We start from the raw sequence: 15,450 nt of genomic DNA, 5'->3' as shown, positions 1-15,450 counted from the left end.
ATTTGTCTACACACACACTAGCATTAATGCTCATTCTATGTTTAAACCAGATACCATGTACTGGTAAATTGGGACTATTACCCCCTACAAGAACTTTGAAGGCATGTTTCTTTTTTTAATCATGTTTCATACCTTCACAGGTTTTATGACCTCTGTGGAGATATGTATATTGCACTGTGTCTGGTCCACCAAAGCAGTAGTGAGGTATATCCATAACTAATCCTTGTGTTGGTAAACAAAGTGCGCATTAGTGTGTGTGTATGTGTGTGCGTGTGAGTACGGGGGCCTGCAGTATTGATATCTTGGCGCTAAAGGGGAGGTGGAATTGGAAATCTTTTAAGCACATAATCCTGAGCACTCCACCTCTCTCCCACCCACCTCTTCTTCTAATACCCAGACAGGACCGGAGCCCTGCTTAAATCTACCAGACGCTGCGTCAAAGCTCCACTCGTGCTGCCCATGGGTCAAACTCTCATGTTGTTTACTGCAATCACACACCAAAAATCAGTTTGATTTAAAGTCCCACAACAAATTACCATAAAGGTTTCTATAAATAAAGCATTTTTGACTATTTTTATCAATACATTATTATGCAAATATACTATAAAAAGTTTTGTTTGCTAATAGTGTTTTAAAATATGTAAATTGTTCTATGATCTATGACACACAAACTACATATTCAATGCACAACGTTCAGTATTAGATGGTTTGCTCCAAAGAACTGTTTGGAAGGTCGTCCTAGGAAACTATTTGGACAGGACAAGCATGTTCAAATGAAGACCTGGCAGGTGGTTGGTGGACCATCTGTCACTTACCATGAGCTAATTAACAAATTTAGTCAACAACTGAGAGAATCTCAAAAAGCTGCAAAGATCTGTAAAAATAGCTTTCTTACTTCCTTGCAAACAAGCAATTCTTTTTTTTACTTACCCCAAAAATATAGGCATCTAATATTCCACGTTTTAGCACATTACTATGTACATCAACGCTAAAAATGCCATGCAGAGGAATTATAGTCATGCCAATTCTTTCCTCTTTTCTCCACCCCACCCCTGGCCTACTTTGAAGTCACCTAATTGTTGCTAAGTGGCCGCTGAAGAATGAAGAATCTTTGTTAGGTTTGTGTGAGTTTGTGATTTAATGAATCTTGCGGGAATCTGGCTTCTTCACAATGCAAATACACACACACACACACCAAAAACTGAAACTGAGCTGGACTGAGCAGTTTCCAGTTACATCTGATATGATCAGGACAATGACCGTGACTTCTGCCAAGTATGTGGATTATTTCTGTTTCTACAGGTTAGTCACAGGAGGTATAATCTTAGACAGCAGTAAGCATCTTTTCAGTGGAATGTTGATCTGTGGTGTAATCGCAAGCTTTGGTTGTTTTGGTGCTTGTTGCTTGTTGCTTTGGTGTTTGGACTAAATCATCAGCCTGAGCTTGGTTATTTGGGCAGAATCCCTATCCACAGATTATCAACTCTACAGAATTAGAACCAGACAGCTTTAAATTGCTGTGTGTTAAAGCTATAAAAATCAATCTGCACACTACAGCCTGCTCAGTACTCATTTCAAAATTCCTGGATAGGCGAAAAATGAATGTTCACACAAGGGCACTTGTCCAATCAGTCACACTTCATTACAGTGGCTTTGTAATTTCCTGGACAGCATTCAAGGCAGAATTAAATCACTTCAAAACAAGATAAGTGTGAGAGGGGAGACAGAGAAAGAGAGAAGGGGAACAAAGATATCTTCCAGAAATTACCAACAATGAACTGCCACTGTTCCACAGTTAGGCAAGTCCTCTCTGTAATCCACTGGAGATATAAGATTATTCTCATGTTGATGAAGATAGTCATTCAGGTCATAATACGTAGAGAAGATTAAAGCAAAGCGTCTGGACTTTGTTGAGTTTTCTTGAAGACGTTTCTCTGCTCATCCAAGCAGCTTCATCAGATCTGTTTTGGTGGGGAAACATGGTTTATATGTGGTTACAGACCTCAGTGGGTGGGTCTTGGTTAAACTTACAAACAATAGCACTAAATGTTTCCATAATTACCTGTGTTGGTCTGGCTGACTGTGCCAGGTGTGTCTAACGACTGGCTAATGACTATGAGACTACCGGAGGGGGACTGGTGACCGCCCTTTGTTCGTGCTGTGAGCATGTGACTTGGAGTGAAACTTCCTGGGAATGGATGAAAGCACTGCATTATATTTGGTAGAAAGATGATGTCTGAGACCACCAGCTTTGTTAAGCCATTAAACCATGTTTCCCCACCAAACAGTTAGAACTGATGAAGCTGCTTGGATGAGCAGCAAAACGTCTTCAAGAAAACGCTACAAGTCCAGACGCCTTGCTTCGATTATTCTCATCAACAATATGGACAGCCTGTAAATTAAGGCCAAGCAGTTTCCCAGAGCATCTCAACATCACTTCTGCTCCTTGGTCTTGCAAGAACCTCTGCCTATTTCTGATTTCATTTGCACCATCGTGCTACTAAGTAGACCCAAATAAGTATGCCATCAAACATCTACACTCTAATTCTCACAGTCTAATTATCTCATTAGCTAAATGCTCTGTTGAGATCAAAATCTTGTTTCAACCTGAAATTCATCATATTAAAGAAGACTTCTATAAATGGCTTTCTGGCTAATTAATCATCAATTACTGCAATACATCATTTTCACACATGGCTGCATAGAAAGACTTGGTGTCATCTTTCAGAACAAACCAGTTTTCTCTTGTTCAAAGTAGTCTAAAATCAGCCACCTATGTAAATATAAAGCCTTTTAATTTCCCCACCTCCACATTACAATGCCAGAGCATGTAACTATAGTTTGACTCTTTATCTATATAACTGGAAAGGTAGCTACAATTCCATCACCATGAACCTGCAACCACATGACGACACTGTCGTTAAATGTACCTTTTGTACTCATGTTATAATGTAAATAAAAGCAGCTTAGTCACTGCGACTGCCAACATACATTAGCTAAGTATTTATGTTGTACTCAGGTGACTTTTCATGTGTGTTGTGGCATCATGGTAGGAAACATACCAGAGGTGTGGATTCGAGTCACATGACTCGGATTCGAGTCTGACTTGAGTCTCTAATTTGATGACTTGCGACTTAACTTGATAAAATGTAAAAAGACTTGCAACTCGACTTTCACTTGAACGTCAGTGACTTGTGACTTCACTTGGACTTGAGCCTTATGACTTGAAAAGACTTGAAGGTGACTATGTTTAAAAGTGCAGACTAATCAATTAATTTCACAATTCACAAATTGTCAACAATGCGGGTCAAAGATACTCCGAGCCACAACAACTTCCAAGTATGTTCAACATTCAGAATGGTAATTACAGCTGGCGAGCTAATGCTCAGCTAAAATTAGCTTATCGCTATAGCTTTTTTTCATAAGACTGCATGGATGTGCTGTGTGTCATCCAGTTCATGTTACTGCAAAATGGAAACAGAGTACTGCTGCCCCTGTTCTCCACATCACAACCTGAATGATCTATGCACACAGACAGATGCATGCAGAGGACACACTGTGCATGATTTGATTATCAACACTCAGTCAGAAATTAAAGTAGCCAAATCATCAAAATGCATTCTGTCCCAATATTAGAGCAGTACACAATAAAATTAATATGAACACACTGTTGAGATATTGATTATATAAGGAGCAAACTGTATTTTTAAATGCATTGTATGCATGACTAAGTGATTAACAGTTTTATAGCTTAGTTCTTGTACAGATGTTACAGCCTTATCATGTACAAATGACTGACTAACCTTTGCTCTTTCACAAATGCATTGTTGAATAGGGCCCTGAAAAAAGACTAAAATTGATAGTGCTATAGAAATTAAATGTCCACCCATCCATTTTCTATTAACCCGCTTTGTCCTGCAGTGCAGAGTCGCAGGGGGCTGGAACCTATTCGGCGGGGCACGCCCTGGACAGGTCACCAGTCCATCACAGGGCAACACACAGACAGACAACCATTCACATGCACCCCTACGCCGCGATATCAATTGTCAGCACATATATTTCAAATTTCAGCTTTTACACAGTTTTGCACATGTTTTTCATTTCATTTGACCTTGTTTTAATAAAATGTTTGAAAAATAAACGGCTGACTTAAAAGTATACATGAGCAGTCAATTCAATATTTTATTACTCTGTTGATAAAAAGACTTGAAATGACTCGAAATTCTAAGTTAAGGACTTGACTCGGACTTGCCAAGATTGACTCAGGACTTGACTTGGGACTTGTCTGTCTTGACTCGGGACTTGAGGACAAAGACTTGGGACTTACTTGTGACTTGCAAAACAGTGACTTGGTCCCACCTCTGCAACATACTAACAGCATGTTTGATGGACTACCAGTGTCTCAGGAGTGGGGTGATGGCGTCCAAGCTACGATGCATTATATTTCTACATTGAAACAGTGCTTCAATTGGACTTTAAAAAGACATTAATGGAAAAAATGAATATCAGAAATTTTAAACCAACCAAACAAATAGTGAGTCATGTAGCTACATGATGAAATGGAACATACTTTGTTTCACTGCTGTGATGCAAAGAGTGATTTTACCACAATAATATCCACTTGATAGCCAACTTGCAACTTGAACTATGGGTGATTCCTCAGGTCAAATAAACATGCATCCATCTTCATAGTTTTTATTGTGGTTGACAAACAATAGCACACTACTGTCTCCAACTGGAATGGAGTATGAACCAAAAAAAAAGTTAAAGGTTGTGTTAAATGCTCTATTTTTAACTATAACAAAGAGAGATTTCATGAATGTGTTATTATAACATTTACTTTAACAGCCCTAATTTTGCTCTAAAATCCACAAAGACTGTATGAATATCTTAGCAGCATTAAAAGTTAATGCTTCTACATTAATGCATGCCCTTAGTGGAACTGTAATTGATACAGCTATGTATCAACAATGTGAGAGAAACTTCCTGTAGTGATGAACCCTCAGAGAATTACCAGCTGAGTTTGAGGCACCACTTCACTTTACATAAGAGACTACAGTTTTATAGTAACCTCAGCTGTCTGCTTCATTTTGTTACATTTCAGACACAGCAGGCAGCTGTTATATATTATATATATACTGTATATAAGTATATACTGGTGCATATACCTGTTCAGTCCAGCTGGAGAAAAAAGTGGTGCATTTAACAGCTAGACAGATATGTCTTTCCCTCAGTGTCTTGCTTTGTATGTTGCTCTATACCAGGGGTCGGCAACCTGCGGCTCCGGAGCCGCTTGAGGCTCTTTCATCCCTCTGTTGTGGCTCCCAGGCAGCGAGCTCATTTTCGGAAAAAAATAATAATAATATGAATAAATAATGGCCGTTTAATTTAAATGTATTTTATTTTATTCATTTAGTTTTTTTTTATAGTAGTAGTTGTTTCTTTGGAGATTGAGATGCTCTTGTGACATTAAAATAAATCTTTTAATATTTTGTCAAAATATGCGTCATGGTCGCGTCCTGCATGTGCGCAGCACCTGTGACACCGGACAAACTCGTACTCGACAGCCTACATGGAAGGACATTCCTGACACTTATATGAACATATATGACACTTATATGAACATGGAAGTTTGAATTTGGAGTCCTGTTGATCTTTGGACCCTCATACTTGTGCGAGCTGGTGTTTTCCATCATGAACTACATTAAAAGTAAACACCACTCCAGCCTCACAGATCAGAGCTCAGTCCTTCATGAAAATCAAAGTGACTTCTTCCAGCCCTGAAATGGATACGATACGCTGTGCAGTGAAGTTCCAGAGCAGAACTCACATTAACGAGGTGAAAGAAATAATTACACAAGCTGTTAGTCTGAAAATACATATTTTTATATCGGACCCTGAACTAACGTGTTTCATAATTCAGGTTGACTGTAGCCTACAGCATGGAGGACATGAATGACGGCACACTGAAATCAAAATAACATATAAACTGGCATTCTTTGTTCAGATAAATATTATATCTATCTATATTAGGCCTATATATAGATTAATATTACCTTCAATTTAGTGGTCAAATGGGTGTAGATTAGGGGTTCGTGGCTCCGAGTGTGCTTCATTCAGTGGGAAACCGGCCCAAATGGCTCTTTTAATGCTAAAGGTTGCCGACCCCTGCTCTATACAGTATGTGCAGATTTTTGGTTTTAAGAATGTTAACGGGAAAACAACAATAGTCTTCAGTCCTTTTGTTTTGAGTGCATGTACTGGACTTTGAGCTTTGTCCTGTGCAGCGTCACAGAGGGCCTGGAGCCTATCCCAGGTGTTGACGGGCAAGAGGTGAGGTAAACCTTGGACAGATTACCAGCAGCATCATAAATGTATACATCATGGCAGTTTTACATTATTTATTCTCTAATTCTGATAAAACAGGAAATACATGTATCATGTACAGGTTGTGAATGTTCATGCTCTTTTCCCTGACAACTCTGACCTTTCCAGTAAATGTATGACAAGCACAAAGAGGAACAAAAAAAGGATAAATGAATACACATAGCAGTGCTTAATTAAATGAGAAAATGCTTTCAGCTATATTATGACTCCATTAGAAAGGACTCTATAAAATCTTGTTAACAGATGAAAGTGTGTAGTGGTCCCATTTTGCTGCCATTCTGGCTAGCAGAGCCTCTTTTATTTTGATGGTGAAAACCCATTTCTGGGACAGCAGGACTGGAGACAATAAGTGAGAACTGATGGATGGCGGCCTGGCTAGACGATGCAAGGTGAAATAAAATGAAATTACAGAGAGAATCGTTAGCGTCTCTGTATGAAATCAAATTATCAGCTGAGCTCTCCAATCTTGGTAAATGGCATTTGAAGACTGGAGAAAGAACTCTTAATGGATTGCAACAAAGCCACAAATAACCTGGATGCCATGTGTGCACTATACAAATTTATATGTGAATTAGCACACCGTTCTACACAGAATAAAGAATTATCCCTGACATATTTAACCCCCCTACACATTTAAATGGTAACATGGTGTGGCTTATAGACCGGCATGCTCTGCGCAGGTAGATAAGCGCCTCTAAAGTTCTCTGCCCATCTCAGCGACATTCATTAATTGCATTCCCACGAGGCAGGTTGTCTTTTTTTTAGTCCATTTGAGTAGGCAGAGCCATGGGAAATTAGAGCTGGACTATATAAGAGGCATATTTAGGCTGTTTTTTGTAAAGCACAATGCTACAACTGTGCTGAGATACATGCTAACAGAGCCTGACAAAAAGCATATAGCTCAACTTTCAACTCGGAAACGAGGGTTGTGTGTTGCAGCTCTATCTTGCATGTAAAGAAGACTTATTATAGGAAGGCTCTGGGCATTTAACAGATGACCTTGCATTTCACAAAGAGAATGAATAGCCTCAAACACAAAGACCAATACAAAACGCTTTCAGCCAACAGGGACGGTGGACAGAAGAAACTGTGTATGTGACAGATACAGATATAGGCCTACTGTAAAAAGTACCTTACATTGGTGAACAGGTATTAGGTAAAAAGATGGAATGTGATGTACTGCTGCAACCACTGCTATGCTCTCTCCACAGGAGGTTTTAGCAGCATCCACTGAGGAGTCAGAACCTAGTTCACATTGAGATAAACTGATAATTAGTGTTATTTATACATCATCTCCACAAATTAGGCCACAGCACTGAAAACAACACAGACACAAAAGAACATGGCAGCTCTGGCTTTCTATAATTTAAAATGTGATACCACCCTCAGTTTTGGCAGTTGTCAGAAAGGGCAATGGGGAGCTTGTTAGCACAGAGCTCAGCAGGGGTGGTGAGTCCCATGTCTATAACATCGTTTGTTCTGTTGAAATGCAGTTCATTCTAATTTTCAGGGACAATAAAGGTAATACAAATTGGCTCATCTAGCTGATGGAGAAGGGTACCTACATCCTGCTAATACATGTACTGCAAATACATGTGATGCAAATACATGTGACTCACATGTGCTTGCAAATACATGTTCCATTTCCTTTTGTTTACCCTGTTAAACAAACTTCAATTTTTGTTCTAAATTGCTATCTTGTATCCAGCACGCTTAAAGGTCATCGGTTGTCACTCAGGGTGTCAGCTATGAAAGGAAGTCTGCAGTGAATGGCGAGGTAAAGCTTATTAGGAGGTTTCCTGGATGGGAACTGGAAAAGAAGCAAGTCTGGACAGGCTGGCAGGAAGCCTGATCACACAGACAAGATTGTTCACTGTCCTACTTTCAAAACTGGCCGCAGCACACGAGATACAGATTAATAAAGGAAAACAACTCAATGTACTTTTCAGCAGTGCTCTGGACAAGCTAACTGTACTTCTATTAATATGTGTGCCTAGTCAATTATACTTTCCATCTGCCTTATTGTCTAGAAAATAAAAACTCCCGACTTCTTGGTCAAGCCATAAGCAGCATGAAAAAAAACACATCGGTTCAGAAGTAGCCACTGTAGACAGCGAGGCAGCACAACAACTTAAGGGATCCAGCCTTATAAAAGCATGAGCTTTAGATTCAAATGCATTTTCAACCCATGCAACTGTATGAGTGGGCACTCACCAACAAGATGAAAGCACAGTACAGCCGCAGATTGTGTGAATCAATTTAAGACTGAAACAGCCATTACTGCTCAGCCTGGAGGCTTGACGCACACCATGCTGAGCTCAGACTTGCCAGTCCCATTGAATTGTGCAGGCTGGGTAAGAATGGCACTGCAATGCCAATTTGGCTTGCTGTGAAAGACATATATAAGCTAAATTACACTCACATGTATGAATTGTCTACTTGTTTTCTTACTCACTACATAGTTTTGGCATACAGGACTCAGTAGGGAATAAGGGGAGACATCTGACATGTGACAACAAGGGCCTTCCCCTTTTCAGCACATCATTTTCACCACGTTTATGTTAGAGTATGTCTGTGTAGTGTATGTAAGTCTGTGATAAAAAATTGATTTAAATAAATAAACAGATCAGCATAACCGCTGTGCCCCTACGGTGTGCCCTGAGGTTATAGTACAGCAATAGCCACATGGAGCTCCTGCTCACCGTACTGGTGACCTGCAGGAACTGACCAGGCTGAAGAGGCGGCATTATCAGGAGTACCTGGTCATAATGTGTACTACAAGTAAAGATCTTATATGATTTTATTCAGAAGTAGCCACTTTAACTAGCCTGGGATGCAGGCTGGAGCCTATCCCAGCTATCTACGGGTGAGAGGCGGGGTACACCCTGGACAGGTCTCCAGTCCATCGCAGGGCAACACACAGACAGACAACCATTCACACTTGAAGAGCTATTATCTATAATATAAATGTATAACTTAAATACATTTGAAACAGTGATTGTGTTATCAAAAGATGTTGGTAAAGCATTTTTAGGGGGTACTAACCAGTCTTCACAGTCTAAGTTTAAACACTTAAAAGCAGTCAGTATAAATCTAGCAGACCCTGTCAAGCCTCAAACACCCTCCTCCTGTCACTTCCCTTAAACTCATTCCAACACTTCCAGCCGTACAGCATGTGAACGCAGCCCACCAACACTTTGATCATCCGCTGGTGTAACACTGTTCCCATAACCCTCCACCTCCCACACGTGACATCTTCCCAATTCTGGTATAAAAAGAATATCCCCTTCTTTGACCGTTGTGATTATTGCTCATGTTACACTGGACATTCCCGACAGCATTTGAAAGCAACATAAATCCGCCTGTGTCCAGTAAGCCTCAGAGGGCGTGGAGGAGGGGAAAGGTCACCACAGACAATCTCCCATCTTGAGGAATTGCTTTGCAATCTATTTCTAGGACCACACTTTTTTTATTTATTTAACTGTGTGTGTTTTTTTCCCACCTACACTTTTTTAACCTCTCCTGAGTACAGCCTTGACAACTGTTTTTGCTGCTTCCCTCCTTCTGGAAACATACGTTCCCCCTCCACCTTTAGTTCCGCACCATCACACAACAATTAAAACCACTAAGTCTCTCGTTAACAGCTGCAAAAAGATTAGCAGAGTATCGCTTCTGAATTGTGTTTTCCAGAGACTAATCCTCTAAACCCCCCACATCCACTTCTTTTTTAACGGTTACATGATAAAACAGACAACACTTCAGTCTTTTTTCTGCCTCGCCATCCACACAGTAAATGCGTAAATTACGCGAGGCAGCGCACAACTTCCAGAATTCCAAAGCAGCAGCGGCAGCAGCAGCAGCAGAAGGAAGAAGAAGAGAAAAAAAATACACGTTGACTTACCTGAGAGTGACAGTGTCTCCTTGTTTGACGGTGATATTGTCCATCATTTTGTTGTCGGATTGATCCCCTTGGCTGCGGACCGGCAACCCTGCAGGTACAAGAAGCAAAATCCTCAGAGAGAGAAGAACTGTGCATTTGGAAAAAGCGACAAAGTATCCTCGGACAGACATCGTCCTCAGCCTTCAGAGGAGGAGGAGAAAAAAAACAAAAAAATAAAAAAAATAAAAAATCCCACACCGAGGCAATGAGGCGCTATTCGTCCCGTTAACGGTCCCGTGGAGATTATTTACCCCCAGTTCATTAGTCTTAATCCAAATCTCTCCAGGTAGTCGCGGCGCGCAAAGCGAGGCGAGCAATAGACGCTGGACCTGTCTTCACAGCCAAGCATCCACTCTTTATTATTGTTATTATTATTCTTTATAAAACAACAGAGAACTGATCATCCTCACTGCCGACCCGCCGGCTGATGTCCAAGTTTTCTTTTAACACAAGTCATAAACAAAACGCACAGATCCTGTCATAGCCCAAGAGTGTACACACGGTCCAGCTGCAGGCTGAAATCAGACTCCGACAAGACAGTCATAGTCATAGTCAAAGGCAGAGACACATGCCAAGTTTTGCATGGGCTGTCAGTGAGTTGTGTCTTCACCGGGGCTGTGTGTGAGCACTGTCTGTCTGGTTACGTCAGACACGGACAGTTGGGGTGGTGGTAAGAGCAAAATGGATTCACATTAGCATAATATCATCATTATAAGGAATATACCTAATCACATTTCCATAATGTATATGTGATCTATTAGATCCATACAGCGGATGATGCAAACAGAGCTGACCTGATATTCAAGTCAATTTTTTATCATCCTGGAGGCAACTGTCTGCATCCTGTTCCAGCCTCTGCATTTTAGATGCTGGCTGCATGTCCACCCTACTTTTTGAAGTGGACAGTTTTGTCCCCAAACTGCAGTATCCAGCATCATAGACAATATACTAAAACAAAAGGGTTACATTATTCCCTCATGATGCAGGTTTGAAGTCAGAATCAGAATCAGAAATCATTTAATAATAATCCCAGGGGTAAATTGCTTACATTCCATGCACTCCATGCACACTCAGAAGCAGGTTAGATATATAAAATAAGATAAAATAGCAAGTAGTAGAATAAAATAACATTTTGAATGAAATTCTAAACAATAATAAAGATTCTAGTTAAACCCAATGCAAGTCAAAATTGGTAGTCATATGTAAACCTCCTAAAATCTGACAGTGCTACAATTAATCCAATATGGATATAATTAACAACACAACGTTAGATCAGATTGTCTGATCTCAGAGGGAGAAGTTGTACAGTTTAATGGCCACAGGAAGGAATGACCTCCTGTGGCGCTCAGTGCTGCATTGTGGTATAGAAGTAGACTAATATAACCCGACACCCTAGAATGAGTCATACAGTTTGAAATCTTCTGCCTATAAAGTGAATCAGAAGGACGGCAACTTTGTGCATTTGGATAGGTAAACTATATTCAACAGCTTACCATTACTGTTGCTATGTGTTTGAACAATGTTGATAACTGCCATTATATTTTTCATATTTATTTGCTCTGCCATCTGACACTGGGCTATTATGAAGCTAACTTCATGGCGATGTTAAAATTAGCTATGTAACCATAGAGACACCACAGTGAAGTAGAATAGCAGTACTTTTCCCCTCCTCATTTACTTTGTAAATGAGCTCACTAGTTTCCCCATTAGAATAGAATAGAATAGAATAGAATAGAATAGAATAGAATAGAATAGAAATACTTTATTCATCCCAAGCTGGGAAATTTCACTGTTGCAGCAGCCAAATACAGTCACTCAAGCATACCAAAAAAACAACAAATATACCTCTAACGGTAAAAATTAAACAGTATAAACATTATTTACAGCACTAACTTCTGTGGTGACTAACTTCTCCTGGTACCAATGTCTGCTCATTTTTCCTTGTAATTACAGAGAACCTGAAGGTTTCGCTATAGTGGAATTAACATGTAAAATTGCTAAATTACATTTGTAGTGCTGAAATAAATGGTGCTTGGCACCTTTTTGCATGAGCTTTCATTAGCAGATAGCAACTCTGCTATCAGATTCTGACACTTCAAACACCCGTCTGCAGACATACTGTTCCTATTAACCCCAATGTAAAGTATTTATCCTTTTTGCATTAATACAGTGAGTCAATCATCATTCAATGCCCGTATGTCCTGAGAACTTCATCTTATAAGTTATAGTAGCCTAGTCAAATCAACAGCAACTCCAGGATTTTACCTTAGCATTTTTTTCTATGTCGTCTTCTTATGGGTTTTTTATAGCTTAGCTTTTATGATTGGTAATGATCAGTAATTTTAGCATCATGTTTTGTAATTGGCTCTTTTTCAGTGTAAACAAAACATTCAGAGGTCTGTCAGACCCTGTTCACACTGGGGAAATCCATCTGGCTAGAGTGGGATTCTGGCCATATCTGGATATATCCAGATAGAGTCTGAACAACACGAATCTGGATATATTTGGATTGATTTTAATCCACCTCGCGGAGGTGGATCTAGCCGGCTTACATCTGGCTCCCGCTAGTGACGTCATACTTCGTACAAAAGCTGTATGTAAACAACAATCGAACTACAACAGCTTTGCCCCGAGTTTATTTTCAACAGGGCTACAAAGGAATAAACTTCTTTTTGAACCGAAAAAAATGAAAGAACAAGCGACACAGGTGAATAAAAAGCATGCGTGCATGCGGTCCTACTGCGGCCTGAACGGACTCTGTATTTTACAAGGCGCGTGTGTGATTTGTGCCAGATTTGAAAATAGGTCTGAATGTATCCGGCTATCATCGTATAAAGCTCTCATTCCATCCTACTCTAGCTGGATTGACTTTCTCCAGTGTGAACGGGGCCTAAATATCTTTTTCAGACCTATAGTCACAGCAGCGTAAACATGCATGTCTGTGCTGCTATATGGCAGATACCTGTATGCATGTTCCTTATTGTGACCTGATACTGAGCAGTCAGTTCACTGACATGATCCAAGGCATTGTATTTTCCCTTATGCTGTTATTACTTAGGATGGCAGAGATGCACTGCAGCTTCAGACATACATGCAAATAGACAAAACATATTCATCAAAAAAGTGTGATGCGAATACTCAACACACTTGAAGAGAGTTTCCAGGGACACTGAGAAGTCTTACATCTCGCTGGAACACACTTGTTTAATGTTTTTTTGTTTTTTTTTTGAAAGATGCTATTATAATAATATAGCATGACACTCACTCATGGGGTCTTGAGAAAACATTTCCAAAGTGGGTTTGCATTGTTACACTGCATGTTATTATTTAGTCATTAGTGTTTGCATCGAATGTCATTGTTTACTGTGGTGTATATGTATCTGCTTTAATACTTTTAACTAAATACTCTGTATAAATGAATACATAATATAATACAATTTGTACTGTAAGACACCTCATGTAAACTGAACATCTAATTTGAATTTTTCCATGGTAATTATTTTTCCAAAAACAAAGGCGTAGCTTTTCTCCTTTTATAATCCGAGGTGTAGCATGCATCTGCATTCGGAGACCCCAGAGGGGTAACAACATTTCCTTATTATGTAATAGAAAATGTATTTGCTGTTTTGAATTTATGTATCAATGTTTATAAGAGGCAGGTTTGCTTAAATTGAACAGTCGTTGTTAATGTATTTTGTTAAAATATAATTTTCCATGTCATAATGTGCTGTGGTATTGTTGTCCCTTTGTGGGTTGAGATGTGAGACTGTGGGACTACATAAGGTTCCAGGTGTGTCTCATTCTCTAGCTTACAAATAAATATATGAATTCACCTACATAGTACCTACATAGCATCATTCTTAAACACAATCAAAGCAGCCATAAAAAAGACAGAGAGCTACATGATCGAAATTGCCATAAAATATCCATAGTGTTGCCTCACATTAATTTTTTTATTTTATTTTATTATTTGTTCAATAACAAATAGATGAAAATCAACTTAAGCGGTGAATGGTTGCAATTCTCTACCTTTGTCTCATTCAAACACTATGCATACATTATAATTCACACTATTTCCAATTTCTATTGAATTCATTTTCATTCTGAAGCAATGCTGCCTGTAATAGAAGGAGACAGCAGCCGGAGATGAGTATATGCAAACGTTTGTAAGCCTGTGCTTAACATTTACAGACTGCAGTGTTTCTCCTTTTCATACTTATCTGTTGGGCACTCTGCATCCGGCACTGCTCAGCTGCTCTCTCTCAGCACAATCAATGCTTGATTACTCAGATTTAATGTGAACAACCTTGGAGCATTTTATTATCTACAGTGCATCAAATATATATAAAACATAATAAAAAAATCACCCTTTGACCTTTGCGTTACATTTCATATATCCAGATACTAAGGAAAATAAAATTGGTTTAAAAAAAAAAACAGTGGAAGTGTCCTATTTTAAAACTATTTCTCAGTGCTCATGACCTCTGCATCAGTCAGGGACACATGCCAACACCAGGTAGCAGCAGCTACCAGTTTCTCACCTGGAAACATACACCAGAACATGAACAACACATATGTGAATAGATGTACTGCAAGTTGTGGATCAAGGTGATGCTGAGAAAAAAGAAGCACACAACGGTTGTCATGGCAGCTCTTGCACATGAGGAGTGATGGTGGTTGATGGTGATGGTGTTTCATTACACCTAAGAAAACTAAGAAAACTATTATGATGTAAGGTTCATAAACATGCAGGTGGACCGAGCAGGCTGAGGTTTTTGTCTCCGTGCCAGTTTAATCCAGAAGAAACTGTAAAGCCTGAAGAATCTTGGTGGCCAGATGAAGAATATCTGATCAAACCTGGCAACAAAAAGGAACATTTGTTTTGATTTCATAAGTTAAGTGATTCTCTTTGAATTAAAAAAAAAAAAACACTGCACAGGTGAGTCGTTGTTGTTAACCCTAAAAATAAAGCCCAATAATAACACTAAAGATGCTTACCAGCAACATTAAACAATAGAAAAAGAAGAATGTGTCACTACTATGAAATGTGTTCAAATTGTGTTGTTAATCTGTTTGATTATAAGCTATAAATGAAGAAGTTCTAGGTAAATACACAAGTTCCA

General features: G+C 39.3%; 1 protein-coding gene across 2 annotated transcripts in view; it reads right to left on the bottom strand.

Annotated features, from left to right (window-relative positions):
* The window catches only part of ntm (neurotrimin), a 422,721-nt gene that overhangs the window by 124,549 nt on the left and 282,722 nt on the right, over positions 1-15,450 (bottom strand). Inside the window, exon 2 of one of the 2 annotated variants that reach the window (XM_028421300.1) lies at positions 10,289-10,376. In XM_028421300.1, the coding sequence (XP_028277101.1) occupies positions 10,289-10,376 (88 nt within the window). Of the gene's footprint in view, positions 1-10,288; positions 10,459-15,450 lie in introns of those variants that run through there. The other variant, XM_028421299.1, reaches the window with a different exon arrangement.

The sequence above is a fragment of the Parambassis ranga genome, chromosome 14 (assembly GCF_900634625.1).
Source record: "Parambassis ranga chromosome 14, fParRan2.1, whole genome shotgun sequence".
Lineage (NCBI taxonomy): Eukaryota > Metazoa > Chordata > Actinopteri > Ambassidae > Parambassis > Parambassis ranga.
The sequence above is the reverse complement of the archived record's forward strand: the minus strand, read 5'-3'. Positions and strand labels throughout refer to the sequence as shown.